Here is a 14,534-nt window from a genome sequence, read left to right as displayed (position 1 = left end):
AGTTCAGGAAATAGAAAGTTATAAACTCCTATGTTGACATGTTTGTTTTTTCTCTTTCTCGTTCTTTGCAAAATAAAGAAATACACTCCTTTGCTGTGTTAAAAATATACCTTACTGGATTTTAATAAGTATTAAGATTATTAAGGTCTCCCTAAACATTTTAGTTCCAGAGGTGTTCTGTGCGACTCTTTTAATGTTTGTATAAATACTCTTTTTAAAGTACAGGTATGTAGAAAAAGCCCTGAATTTATTCTCCTCGTACAGTAAATATTCTCAACAGGTCCCTTAGTCATTCCTTTTTCAAACAGCAAAAACAATTGATTAGTTAAAATATATTTTAATTATGGTGTAATCATAATTTCTTGTCACTTGTAGGTGTATATACTCTTATCTTGTGATAGTAACATGTGATTTTGTTTGGTTTTAAACAGGGAGTCTCCTTTGGTTTGATGAGATATCAGAGATTTTGTTGACCAAAAACATCGAGAGAATCACCAACATGTTAACAAACTGCGAAAAAAAAAAGTGCAATAATTGTAATCTTGCTTTCTAACTCAACAAACTGAATAAATAAGTGTTCTTTTTCATCTTTAGTATTGAGGTCATTTTCCCTCTAATCTCTTTATATTTCCTCCTTTACGCCCCTGCAGTTGTAGGGGCGTAAAGAAATAAAAAAAAAAAAATAATAATAAAATGCAAGACGGATTAGTCACCGGGGAAAAAAACTTCCTGTTGTTATGTCTTTTGATGTTTTGCCAGAATGAGGCTCAGGATGTCACCTTGTAATGAGGATAAAGCTTCTCAATGACGCTGGTGTGGCGGCAGAATCTCTTCCATCTCAGCATGAGCAGATATTTGATCTGAGCCAAGTGATATGATCTCTCCATGTAGAACTGTGGACAAATACACAAAAAGAAATTGACCTTTCTTTGCTTTCTTTGTATCTTTCTGCTGCGTTAACTCTATTCCTTATGATCTTTTGTTTCCGTCAGTGTTTGCACAGTCCTCACCTGGTGCAGAAGCAGAGGCAGACTGTCAGCAGTGTACTCTGATTTCAGGCAACTCTCCAGCTCTCTCTGCATGACGTCAGCCGAAGACAGAACAGGTAAAGCTTCAGCCACCTGTAACCAGGAGGAAAGTGGTGCTAATAAATGAAAATGACCCTATAGATATCTTTTCCAGGAGCTGGAACGTTATTTTTGATTAAATAGAAACAGAATATTTGTGTAGCCTTCAGAAAGTTACATACATGCAATTTAAATGTTAATTTCAGTCATACCTGAAGTCCTCTTCCTAGAGCATGTTCCCTCTCCACTCGGAAGAAGGAAACATCCTTTGGAGGTAGAACAGAACTGAAACAAAGCAAGGAATGATTTGAAACATGTTTTGGCATAACAGCATTTAAAGCAAGACAATGCTTAACTTATTAAGAAAAATAAATAAATCTAAAGACAAAAAATGCCCAATTGCTGTACAAAGTCATTTGGGGGTCCTGCAAATACTACATGGTCCATTGTATGGTAATGACTATTAGCTTTAACCATGGTAGATAATGTTAGCTAATGCATATTGTTATTTAAATGATTTGTTGCTTTTTTAAAGTAAAATAATCAAAAACCTGTTTTTCACAAGTTAAATAACTTTTAGCCATGAACAACTAATTTGATGTTTTTCAGTCGAGTTTTAAACCAGATCGTAATAAACAATGGTTTTGGCAATAGGCTACTATTTTGTAACGATAAAGTCTAAAGCAGGGGTGGGCAACTGGCGGCCCGGGGGCCACATGCGGCCCCCATCAACCCTCAACGTGGCCCTCAGGTAAATTTTTACGTATCAATTAATTGGAAAAATGAAGAAAACAAAATCAAAGCCATCTGCCATGAAATCATGAAAACCAAAAACTATTATTTGATCACTAGTAAATGTTGAGTTAAATTTGAGACATAATTGATTTTAATCGTTTTTGTATCCTACAATTTGGCCCTCTGGCAGTGAGAATGAAATTAATGTGGCCCTTGCTGTGACCAAAGTATCCCATCCCTGGTCTAAAGCAAGCGGCTAAACAAAGTCAAGTTTTTAACTAGGTACTGATACGGTATGCTAATTTACAATGTACTGATATTACTGTCATTTCATACTGTCCTAAATATAGAGAAATTGTTTCTTGGTTGTTTTCTTTTATATTAATATCATTAAAACCCTTTTGAACTAAATTGCACTCTAAATATTGTTAACGGTGTGCCAACATAGCACTTAAGCATGCTAATGAGAATGAACCAGGCTGGTTATATTTTGTTGTAACATTTTGGACAATGGTGGACATCCATAAAACTTATGTTACAAAATGAATCAGTACACGTCTTAAAAACTCAAAATGACAAAAAACACAGCCAGCTGCACAATTCCAAGGTGACCATAAAAATAAATTACCTGGTTATGAAATAAAAGAAAAACAATCACATTAAATAACATGCTCCTTAAATAAAATAAAATAAATTGTTTATTTCCTGCATAATACACACACATTGTGTATTTTGTTATTCTGGCGGTTTATTAAGTTATTGAGAGAGGCAGAACAGGGTGAAGAGGGACAGAAACTGAGAGGATAGATAGGCGAACTGGTGGATGTACAGAAGAAATGTACAAAGTTATTTTTTACACAACATATAATAAATCCATAAAAACAATATTGTCTTAACTTATAGCTCATTTGAAAATATACCGATATATCTCAAAATCGCAATATATTCCCCAGCCCTCATATCTCAAAAACTCGACATGTCGCTCTGCTCTGCCCTAATACAAAGTAAACGAAGCTTCCATACCTTCCACACCTGTAGGGCGCTGCCCCTCTGGAAAATCCACTCTCTTCAATCTCTGCCTTAAGTGTTGAGATTTGCTGTGATAGTTCTGCCTCCATCTGCTGCATTTTAACAGAGGATGAGACTTCGTACCTCTCAGACATGGCATACCTTCTCTGTATACAGTCATATGTTCAGAAAGACAGAAATCCAAACATTGAAAAAATAGATATCCCTAAATCCTGTCAAATCTCTGCTTCCACTTCCTGACTTGTTGTAGTGTGACCATGGAAACAAGCAGCCAAGCAGTGGCTACATTTAACCTGCAGGGGGCACCAATGTTATACTGCAGTCCTTTTGCTAGAATGATGACGTCAGTGCTGTTGGCTTTTTTATTTACCTACTACAATTTTAACGGTAAATACGAGTTTCAAACATAACAGTATGTCGGTTTAAAATGGAGCAAAGTGCAACAGTTATTAAGCTGCAAGTACCTCAGCAGTCACACATTCATACACAAATGTTAGTGCGTCCATTCCTCTTGGAAACAGAGTGTGATTGGCTCTTAGCTCAAAATGTTATTCTCCAATAGAAAATCAGCTCCACAATCACTGCAGAGTCAATTCTGCAGTCGTGTGCAATTCCTCTAGGGACAGAAATAAAACAAAGGTAAATAAAAAGAGAAGTCCAGAATTTCAGTGGTTCTTTAAGCTTTATTTACATGCACCATCTCTGATACAACCAAGATAGGAATAGGATTTACAACTGGCAATGACAACTTTATGTCTCTCTTTTTTCTGTTTTGTAGGAGCAATAGGAATAGATGGAGCTGGAATATTGGCAGTGGATGTTACTCAAAATGAATGCGTAATAATTAGGCTTTAAGTGAGTATGTTTTTTTTGTTTTTTTGGATGAATCATCCTCATGAAGGTACTATAGGGATATTATCATTTTTGTGCATGATGCATTTAGTAAAATCAAAAATGTAATAAAATCGTCCAGTTCATTTTAAACAGGGCAGAATAATTCGATTCTCTTAATAACTCTAATGGTAAGTGCTAGTTCAGGCACCATTTTCAGTGCAGTGTTGTCCTAATCAATAAGGAATGGGCAGGTCAAAATGTCAAACAGGCCATTACAACAAAAGTGCCTTTAGAAAGCTCAGCCACACGACATATGGTTAAAGCGTAACATATGTTCATGAGGATAAGGAAATAAATACATGTCAATACTGCAAACAAAAGACAAATTCAGTTAAAAAATTACCAGCTGATAAAAATGTAAACTTAAAAAAAAAAAAAAAAAAAAAAAAACATCCTGCTGTTCCTACAAAAACTGTGCTGATGTTTTTTGCCCTTATAGCACAGGCCTCTTATATTTATACACTGTATATCATCTTATTTCCACTATAAATGCAGAAATATTTTGGCAATATTTAAAATAGTGGGTTTTTTTCCTTTCTTAAAATGGCAAAGATGGCTCTAAGATACTACACGACCTCCTCTGACAGGGTTGGAAACACTTAGATTTTTTTCCAGCACCTGCTCTAGTGCTGATAACAAGGGGGAGGCTAGTCATGCTGCTCTGTCTGTAGCCACTCCCTGCTATCTTCTTATTCATAGCACCAAGAACTCCTTCAAATTAACAAACACCAAAATATCGTAGTAGAGTGCTGTGGACTCTGTGTGGGTGGTTAATTTAATCCAAATAGTCTTAAGTGTTTGCTAAATGATGTCATCTATAGCTAAACAATGTCGCTTCCTGCTCAACATGGTTTTTAAATCTCTATACCGAGCTGTACTTCCAATATTGCAGTAAGTAGGAGAGAAAGAGGAGGAGGAGGGGGAGGAGGAGGAGGAGGGGGGGAGATGGTGAAAAGGGATCTGCAGCAGAAACACCATATTATCAAGACTTCAGTAATGCACCTCTTTAGAAGGAATATTCACAGTAATGTCACTAAAATCACAGGGTAAAATTTACTAAATGAAAATAAAACATTACATACAAAAACCACAAAATGTAGATCAGTTCACATCTTGATAACATTTTAACCTCTACAGATTGATATTTGGTGTGTGTGACTCTGTGCATCATGGGGGGGGGGGGGGGGGGGGGAGCTTTTCATTAACACTTGATTTTTTCAAACGTTTAGTCCATTCAGGCTACGTCTTTCAAAGAAACTTTGAAAAATAAAAAGCATGTCAAGTATCCTCCACTGGAACGTAATAATGTAACATTCTCTGCAGCTTATTTCTGTAAACAGGCCGTCAGTCACAACAGGCTGACAGCTGGTTTGGCAAAAATGTTGTTGTAGGTATGAAAGGGTGTGAAAGAGGAGAGAAAGCAGGGTGGAAACATAATTCATCTTCAGTTTCATGTATCACTTAGTGATACTGTTTGAGTGATTCCCTGAGACTAACACGAGTTGATGCTTTTCATATATTTAAACAAAATGTCCTGTATTTCCATTCCAGTCAATACTGTTTTTCACACCGCCTAGGCATTGATCTTTTGAAAGATTTTTTTCTCCTCTTTGAAGACACCATTGTGTGTCTTTGACACTTGAATACAGTACCAAACTTAATGCCTCACATAAGAAATAACAGAAAAATACTACATGAATACACGTTAACATATTTTCCCTCTAGTTGCACAATGCAGGACAATGAACCCCAATTTACACCCCACCCCTTTTTTTTTCACACCACAGCTCTGACAGAGCTTCTCAGCTTGGGACCCAGCTGTGAGGGGAGGTCTGTTTTGAGCTGGAAAAGCTTCCTGAATTCCTGTTGCCGTTCTGGGCAGAGGTGAGGCGGGAGTCGAAGCTGAGGTCCAGGCAATCTGCGTCCATCAGTTCATTGCGGATGATGGAGTCCATGTCACACTCCAGACTGCCGTTGAACACGTCGAGGTCCAGATCGGCGGGAAAGCGGTCCTGGCCGGACAAGCCAGAGCCAAGCTGCATAGAGGTGTTCTTGCTGGGAGACTTCAGGAGCGGTTGCTTGGCATCGCGGTGTCCAGCGTCGGTGTCAGAGGTTGACAAGCCAGCTTGCCAACCAGGCACTGAAGAGCTTTGGCCCTGACCAGCACCAGTGTGGTTCACCAACATGTGGTCTTTGCGGAGCAGCATGGCGTTTCGTCTGGAGTTCTGCAGGGCGATGGCGGTGCTAGCCTGCGACATCAGTGGGTCAGACTGGGTGAGCATGACGTTGCTGTGGCCGTGGGAGTCCAGGCTGAGAAGATCCTGCAGGGTCTGGTGGTCACTAAAGTGAGAGATGCAGGAGAAGGTGGTCTGCTTGTTCTCCTGGATGGTCTGCATTGGTGATTGGCGCAGGCTTGTGATGGACGGCGGGCTAAAAAGAGGGTTAGGCCCATAGCTGCCAGAGGGGCTACCCAGACTGCTACCTGAGCAGCTGAAGGTAAACACTGAGCTCCCCTGACCGTTGGCTCCGTTGTCTTCCTCTCCAGGAGGAGGCTGCTGGGACGCTGTCAGGCTGATATTGTCTAAAAGGTCGTCCATTAGGTTGTCAGAGAGCCCGTCGTTGAGGTTCATGGTACCTGCCAGGTCTGAGAGGCCCGTGGGACCTGTGGACGGGGACATGCTGCTGGGACTGGAGTACAGCATTGGGGAGAGGGGTGAATCATCATCAGGCACCTCGTCCAGTTCGAGGTTGGCCAGGATTGGGGACAGACGGCCGCTGAGTGTGCTGGCATTGGAATTGGTCCGGGAGCGGAAGTCTGTCCAGGCGTCTAGCTCGTCGCTGCTGCGTGAGGTCGGACTTCCTGTCCATTTGGAGAGGCTGGATGTGCTCTCCGAGCTGCCGTCTTGAGCTGCCTGCAGCGAGGCTTTCTTCTTGGTGGCACGTCCTCGGGCTCCTTTGATGTACTTGCTGTTATCCATCGATACGGCGCGTCTTCTCGGAGCTTTGCCTCCTTTCCCACCTTCTGGGTTGACCATCCACCAGGAGCTTTTCCCTGTTCCTTCATTCTGGACCTTCACAAAACGACTATGGAGGGACAGATTGTGTCGGATGGAATTCTGCAATGAAACAAAAGAGAGCAATCAATAAATGGTTTATATGCCTACAAATACTTGGCCATTAGAGCTGATTAGTATAATTAATATGCTTCTGTGAAAGACGATCTGCATAGGCAAATATTTCAAAAATGAGGGAACGAACAGAATATCCAATTTTATTGTTGCTATTGCTATACTCTCACAACAATCAACAATACTAGCACTGCAGTGTTTTTTAATAGACGCTTCCTTTTTTGCACCTCACACTGTGACCTATTTCTGGCTGCTCAGAAAGGTCTACAGGATTTCCCTGGAGATGTTCCCAACCATGTACAAAATTAAACAGCTGGAGTCTGCGCGACTGGCCTTCAATAAGTCACACTGCAGCAACACAAGGAGAAAACTGCAGTTATCTCTGCAGCCCGAAGGAAAGCTTCACCGGGAGAGGGTCCAGCATAATTCTCTTAAGCTTGAATTAACTTGAGTAAACTTGAGTTCCCATTTAAAGCCATCTCTCCGAAGATTAAACTGAACAAACACTAAAACAAGCTAAACACAGTACATCTACAGTAAGTACATCTGCTCACATGTGTGCATGTCCTACACGGTATGAATCCTATAAAGGCAGCTGTAAATAAGGTTGCTTTGTGGTGACAGAGATCGAGCATCGGCCACTGTTCTTGTCTGAAGGCAACGAGTCAATGGAATGACCCGCTGAGATCAAACTTCTAGCAAAGCCTTTGCTTCAAGCCAATTAAGGGATTAGGCCAAACACAACCAAACACTTTCATCACTTACAACAACAACAAAACACATGTGACTCTCAGAACAAAACAACTTCAGGTAGCCTACACATTTTTTTATGCTCATTACCACACAACACAAATAAGATTTAACTGTTATACCGTTTTGCTAATAAAACAGACAATGAATGGCTCCGATATGCACTTATTGAATATAGCACCACAGTGACATTTTGCGCACAACCTCCCCTTCATCAGGCTTTTGCTAATCACTCAGAATCAAGCAATGATCTCCTAATAAGGTTAATGTTCTGACTTTAAAAAATAAGGTTATGTGTTCCTCTATTTTAGATTATTTTAAGTAAAATCCCACAAAAAGTTTGAAACTGGCAGTGTGGTAGTTCATCTCTCAGGACATAAACACTTCTCTACACTGTAGCCCCATTATTTTCTTCTGAATACAAAATCTTTATAAAGGTGAATTCATATATATAGAAATATGTTTATATTATTACATAAAGGCCTGGGAAAGACATATTGTAGAGAGTTAGAGGAGAAAAGAAATACCACTCTCAAGACTCTACAATACGAAGCTACGGCCAGCAGCCAGTTAGCAAGCTGCTTGCTAACAGTTATCCAGGATCTGTCCAAAGGTAACAACCAGTTGCTTAACAAAACCTTGAAAGCTCACAAATCAAAAAGGGACATTTTGTTTAGTAAGCTACTGATCCTACACAAAAACGCTAATAAAAAATGGCATGTGTGAAAAGAAAAGGCCAGGCTGGGGGTTTCCCTGTTTGCAAATATAATCAATAATAATAATTAAAACAAACAGCTGTTATTTACTACAATAGCAGTGTACGTGTAGATTTTAGTAATTCTATTAAAAGTAACAAAAGAATATTGATACCTCAAGTCCTTAGAGAACATATTAAGTTAGCAGTAGCCGGTTAGCTGTTGCTCGCTAACAATAAAGCACACTTTTTCAGTACTCAGTAGATAACAAAATCTGATACCAGTGCCTTTTTAATCTGGGAAAGCATTTTAATAATGTTTTTTCTATTCAAAAATTGTAAATTTAATTTATCATTTTTGTTTACTAATAGGCAACGCTAAGTAGCTTTTTGTCAGCGGTGTCAAATTATTTATTTAAAAACATTCTCAAATATTTAGCCAGTTTTACAAGAGACCTCAGTAATCTCCTGCAGCAGCTTGCTCGATAGTTTGGTTATTTAAAAAATTAGTAAAAGTTCATTTGTTTGGGACTGTTTAATAGCATCAAGTCATTAAGCATTAGTGAGTATTTACAGCGTAAGGATTGTGTATTAAACTTAACTGAAAAGTAACTACAGTGCCCATTACTGTTACAAAATAACATGTGACCCAGTGCAAAAGTTTTGTTCATGATTGTTTTTCAGCTACAATTGAGTCCTATTCCACACAGAAATAAACAATCATATCAGCTCTTGCTACACAGGAGATTCTTGTTAGTAGGACAGACTGTTCGTTTTGGTCTTTTTGTTGATAATGAGAAAAGTAATGTATCGCCAACCTTAACCTGTAACCTGATCTTTTACTCACCCTGCTTCAAAGTGGCTTCAACCAACACTTCGCTTTTCTCATTGGGTGTAATATTGTCAATCGCCATTAGCAAAGTCAATAAAAAAAAAAAAGATTAATATTGGATTGTTTGATAAAGAGTGCAAAAAGGAAGAGAAGTGCTCAAAATGTCACAGATATGCAGATGTTCCGCCAAAGCAACCTAAACTGTCCCATGTTTGATACAGCCTATTTTCAGCAGAATCTGAGTAATAAGTTGTATTTAATGACATTAGAAAAAGAGCATGTTTATAGGTGTACTTAAGGGATAGTACTGCCACACATAATGTCTGATAAAACACTTCTCATGTGGGGCTGAACAGCAGTACTTTATAAATGCTGAAATGTACCGACTTCATCTTTAAAGACATGAGAGGGTTGACACAATAAAGTAACACCTGTCCTGCTCAGTCCAATGAAATCCAATACCACAGCTCTGCAATAAATAAATGAACCTTTGTGAGGCTTGCACTCTGGAAGAGCCTGTCAGAGAGGTTTTTAATCAATGCTACAGTCAACAATGAGACCATAAATTGTTGTCTTAGTGTATTGGATTGTGTAATGGTACAGCACACGGGCAAACCAGCAGTTTCACTTTGTAAATTACACTGAACTGTACAATAATGATGTTTAAAACATTAGAAAAAGGATAAAAGGATAAAATTGGCCCCTCTTTCATTCAACAAAGCGCTACTGGTTAATTGCACAGATGTGTTTATTACAGAGTTGTTTGTGTTGTGAAAAAAGGTAATGTTTTTGATATGTCTTCTTTGTATTTCAAGCTATTTCGAGTTTGCTGTGGTATTAAGTAAATACTTATCCTGGGCTATATGTGCAAAACACAACATTCCTGTTATATTCTGGGTGACAAAACAAACAGTGTACAAGTGCTCAGCTGACGCAACCAGGCATGCTGGTTAAAAAAAAAAAATCGAGTGGACATTATTTGTATCCAAAGCGCTTCAGAGATGATGTAAATTCTCTGAATGCTGCTCAGGTAGATCCAGTAGGAGCCATACAGCTATCAAAGATAAATCACAAAGAGCTACTCCTGTCTGCCCCTCCCCCACGCAGCCATAGCAGCGCTGCAGCAGCAGCACCCTTTGAGCAAAGCCTCGTTCTGAGCGGAGGACTGGAGTGATGCCAGTTTAGCCAGAGCCGGATCCAAAGAGAAACACTGAGCTTCTCTCTCTCTCTCTCTCTCTCACACACACACACACACACACACACACACACACACACACACACACACACAGCCACACATTGACCTACATAATTTATAGTCAGCTGATTGATTCTTGTGCCCGAGCCACTTGAAAAAAAGACAGGGTGGCACACAGCAGGGCCGAGCTGAGTCGCTGGTCATCTCTACTGGAGCTGTTTGGATTCACAACAAGAGAGGATATCTAACCTCAGGTTGGAGCGACGCACAGATTGTTGTTATGGAATCTGGTTTTATACTGGTTAGCGACTGTATTGGGAAGTGTGACAGGTCTGGATTTACAACCTGTAAAGCAATAACGTAGGACTGACGAGGGTATTGGTCTTATATACATTTAGCAAAATGAACAGCTTTGGATGCAAGAAGAGGGTTATACAGACTGCCCAAGTGAGGAATCCAAAATATTGTGCTGCATTCCTGCTTTTATGCCGATACCTTACATTTGTTGCACACAGTACCTCTAACCGTTGACCAAATTTTAACTCATCGCTGAATGTCACACAGCTACAGAAGCATCTCCTCAGAAATGCTGATGTCAGCAATTCAGAAACCCTTAGTTTAACCCTTTCTTCTGCATGCCACTATTTGCCTGCAGCCCCTGACTGCATCTGGTGGCAAACAAGCACACAAACATGAATGAAAACCGACCGCCACTAATCTGAAGCATCACGTAACCAGCTGATTCTGTGCATGCTAATCAGCTATTAGTGTCAATTAGTTTCCCAACACACTGTCCGTATTTCCTACTACAATTACCATCATTATGTTAAGATTTAAAGCACTGTCTTGACTGTAATTTCTTCATGAAGAAACTCCTGGAATCAGCCTGAATCACACATCCACAGTTGTGCAGGATTACAAACCTATTTCCAGAGTTTTTCTACCCCCACCATCTAAATCCTGCAAAGCTCAAAGCTTTCATCAGACTTGATTCCATGACAGATGAATTGGTTTTCCAGGCCGGACTAATCCTTAAAATCAAACAGAAGCAGGGCCCCACTGAAGCTTGTAAGAAGCCCCTCAGCTGCTGCAGCATGAGCAGTTAGTCTGAAAGTGAAATACACTTTGCATCGCCTGCTTTGAGTCTCGACTCTCATACACTGGTTTTACAGCATCTAGAGCTTACTCAGCCTCTTTTTCTTCTTCTTTCAATTTGATGCATACACTATTACAGCCCGGAAATGTGACAACAACTTGGGACATTTGTCATTTGAGACCATGTGCTTGCCAGACAGCCACACAACACCAAATTCCCTTTTGGTTAACCCTTCTCTAACATCTAGATATATGCCTTATGAACATAGTTAATGCACATGAATAAAATGACACCTGAATATGCCTAAAATGATTCAAAATGCCTTAACCTAAAAACTATATGACATCCACATGTGGCTTTTAATAAACCAAAACACAAAATAATATACCTACACCTATATTGCAATACACCCAAGAACTAACTAAGCAAACAAATAATTCAGATAATGAACCTTATACTGAATAATGAGACTCAAATATGCCCTATAATGTGTTTCAAACACCAAAATATGCATCATAAACCTAATATTCAACACCCACACCAAAATATGTCTAATTGTGCCTTAGCATATACCTATGTATATATATACCTTCAAATACATAACGGGACTCAAAATTCCTTATAGTAACCCAAATGTATAATGATGAGACCCAAATAATAAACCTGAAAATATAACCTAAAATAAATAAATGCATTTACTCTGGCGGTGTCTTCTTTTAACTCAACCTGAATGTGTACCCTCCTCCATCCCCTCCATTAAAAGATATAGTATGTGAGTTTGTATGTGTTTTTACATGACCACAGTATGGTCTTTGTTTTGATGACAGCAGCAGCAGCAGCAGCATGTTACCGCTCACCTTCCAGCCAGCAGAGCTGTTGCTGTCGCCTTTGTCCTTGAAATATGGCACAGACCTCACCATCCAGTCATAGATTTGGGACAAGGTCAGCCTCTTCTCGGGGGAGCTCTCGATGGCTTGGGTAATGAGGTCTGCATAGGAGTAATTGCCCCAGGCGTTCCTGCGGGCGGAGGACTTCCTCAGCTGCTGGGAGGCAGAGCCACCCAGAGCCGCTGTGGGGGTCTGTGCCGAGGAAGGCGAACCGTCGGCGGCCTCCTCCTGGCTGGGACCCCGCTGGACCTCCACGGGCTGGGAGACGGAGCTGCTGCTCGCCTCCCGGGTTGCAAAACCACTACCACCGCTGGATTTTTGCGCGTCCCCGCTCTCAGTGCTGCCCCCCTCATCATCCTCTTCTTCAGGGATTACGTCAGTGTCATTTGTCCCGGGTTTGCCCGCACCAGACTCCGGACGGGGCAGCGGCCAAGTGCAGGACCGCGGCCGCTTCTGAGGCTCGAAATCCGGATCTATCTCAACGTTTAAGGGGGGCTCGTTGCCATCGAGTGGAGCCTCAGCCATGTTCCTCGCAATATCTCGGTCGCTGCACAAAGGGTTATAAAATCACTCAGGTCGCATTCCATCAATGTTGTGTGCAGGCTACAGAGGCAGTTTATTTACTATGCACAGTATGCAAATGCCCAGCCTGCAGCCCAGTCCCAGCACGTGTCCGTCCTTCTATCCTCCAGCAAGGCGTCTATCCGCAGCACACAGATCCGATCGGGGCTGACCAGCGTTAACAAAACATTGCCTTTTCTCCTGCACAGCCCACACCCTGGTCAACATGCATTGCAATTTCGCGAAATGTGGAGTTAAATAGAGGAAGAGCCAGTCTTCTTAGAGGAATCCAAACGGCGTTCCTTCACAAGCGCCCGCGTCCTGCACCGCGATCCTGCGTCGTGCATGCCAAAGAACATGTAAATTACTACACCATAATGTCACCACATCAGCTTTAGCTCTCCGTACACAGCTGCCATCTTGACCATTTCCTTTCCCAAGTTTTTTTTTATCATCCGTGCAGAGAGCTGCCAGTCGCCTGCCGTCCAGATACCATCAAGGCGGAGATTGCTTTCTCAAGGCCCTGCAGCTCGCCTTTTCTTCTTTAAAAAACGGAGCTACGCGAGACTCGAACACCCCGTCCTAGAATGAAAAAAGCACCGATGCATTCTCGCTGAACATCTCTGGCATTTAACAGGCCAGCACGGTGTCCTCCGTGAGGCCAGCTGCCTGCAAACACACTTCATTCAATCTGCTGCTGCTGCTGCTGCTGCTGTGCTTCGCGCAAACGCTGGGAGTCCAAGAAGAGGAAAAAAAAAAATCCACACGATCCTGCCCCCTGGACTGCACTGAAATTAAAGTGACAGTATGGGGATGTCTGCAGGCCGGTGACATCACCGTGTTCACAGAACAGTCTCTTGCACTACAAAATACTACTACGTCTGTAATGTGATTTATTGATGAAGGAGAATCAATAGCATTTATATGCATTTTGTGCACTTTGACTGTAAGTTCTCGTAAGAGGAAATTTGCGGCCATAAAACATAACCAATATTTAAGACGTATCAATAACATGTTTTTTTTTTTGTGGTAATAAAACATTTTTTTCAATTGTTAAAATAGCCTTTTTCCAGCCTGTTGTAACCAAAATAATTGATCCTATATAATAAGTCGTTATACTTAAAAATAAAATAATAATCAGAAAATACTTTAATTTATATCTTGCTTATTTGGCAATTTCTTGCTTCATTGACATTGTGTAATATATACCTGTCTCTCAGACCTAATTCCAACAACATGTCCCCTTTCTTTTACATGACATCCTAATTTCTTAACACAGAGGACTTATCTTTTTACTCTTCCTGCTAGATCTAAGTGTGGCATTTGACACAACTGAGCATCACATCCTGCTACGGACACTGGAACACTTAATTGGATTCCTTAATTAAAGGAATTGCATTAACTTAGTTTAAATCCTATTTATCAGATCAATTGTACACATTAATGATTAGCCCTCTGTGCAATGCCAAAGTTATTCGCGGAGTTCCACAAGGCTTGGTGCTTGAACCTTTTCCATTCATGTTATATACGCATCCTCTCAAGGAAATATTAAAAAGTTAGACACAGTAAAATGTGTTATTGTTGTTATGCAGATGATGGGGTGGCTGTGGCTCAGTTTGTGGAGTCATCGCCTTTCAACCGAAAGGTCGAGGGTTCGATCCCCAGC

The 14,534-nt window shown here is 40.7% G+C and overlaps 1 protein-coding gene across 1 annotated transcript; it reads right to left on the bottom strand.

The window, feature by feature from the left end:
- Positions 1-4,266: 4,266 nt before the first annotated feature.
- On the bottom strand, positions 4,267-13,577 carry foxo3a (forkhead box O3A). Its single transcript, XM_061063857.1, has 2 exons — positions 12,278-13,577; positions 4,267-6,841 (listed from the first exon to the last, which is right to left on the bottom strand). The coding sequence occupies exons 1-2, from the start codon at positions 12,830-12,832 to the stop codon at positions 5,528-5,530; spliced, it is 1,869 nt and encodes a 622-aa protein (XP_060919840.1). The 5' UTR covers positions 12,833-13,577; the 3' UTR covers positions 4,267-5,527.
- Between the last annotated feature and the right edge of the window lie 957 nt (positions 13,578-14,534).

This window comes from Labrus mixtus, chromosome 18 (genome assembly GCF_963584025.1).
Source record: "Labrus mixtus chromosome 18, fLabMix1.1, whole genome shotgun sequence".
Taxonomy (NCBI): domain Eukaryota; kingdom Metazoa; phylum Chordata; class Actinopteri; order Labriformes; family Labridae; genus Labrus; species Labrus mixtus.
Note: the sequence above shows the minus strand (reverse complement) of the source record. Positions and strands in the feature narration are given on the sequence as shown.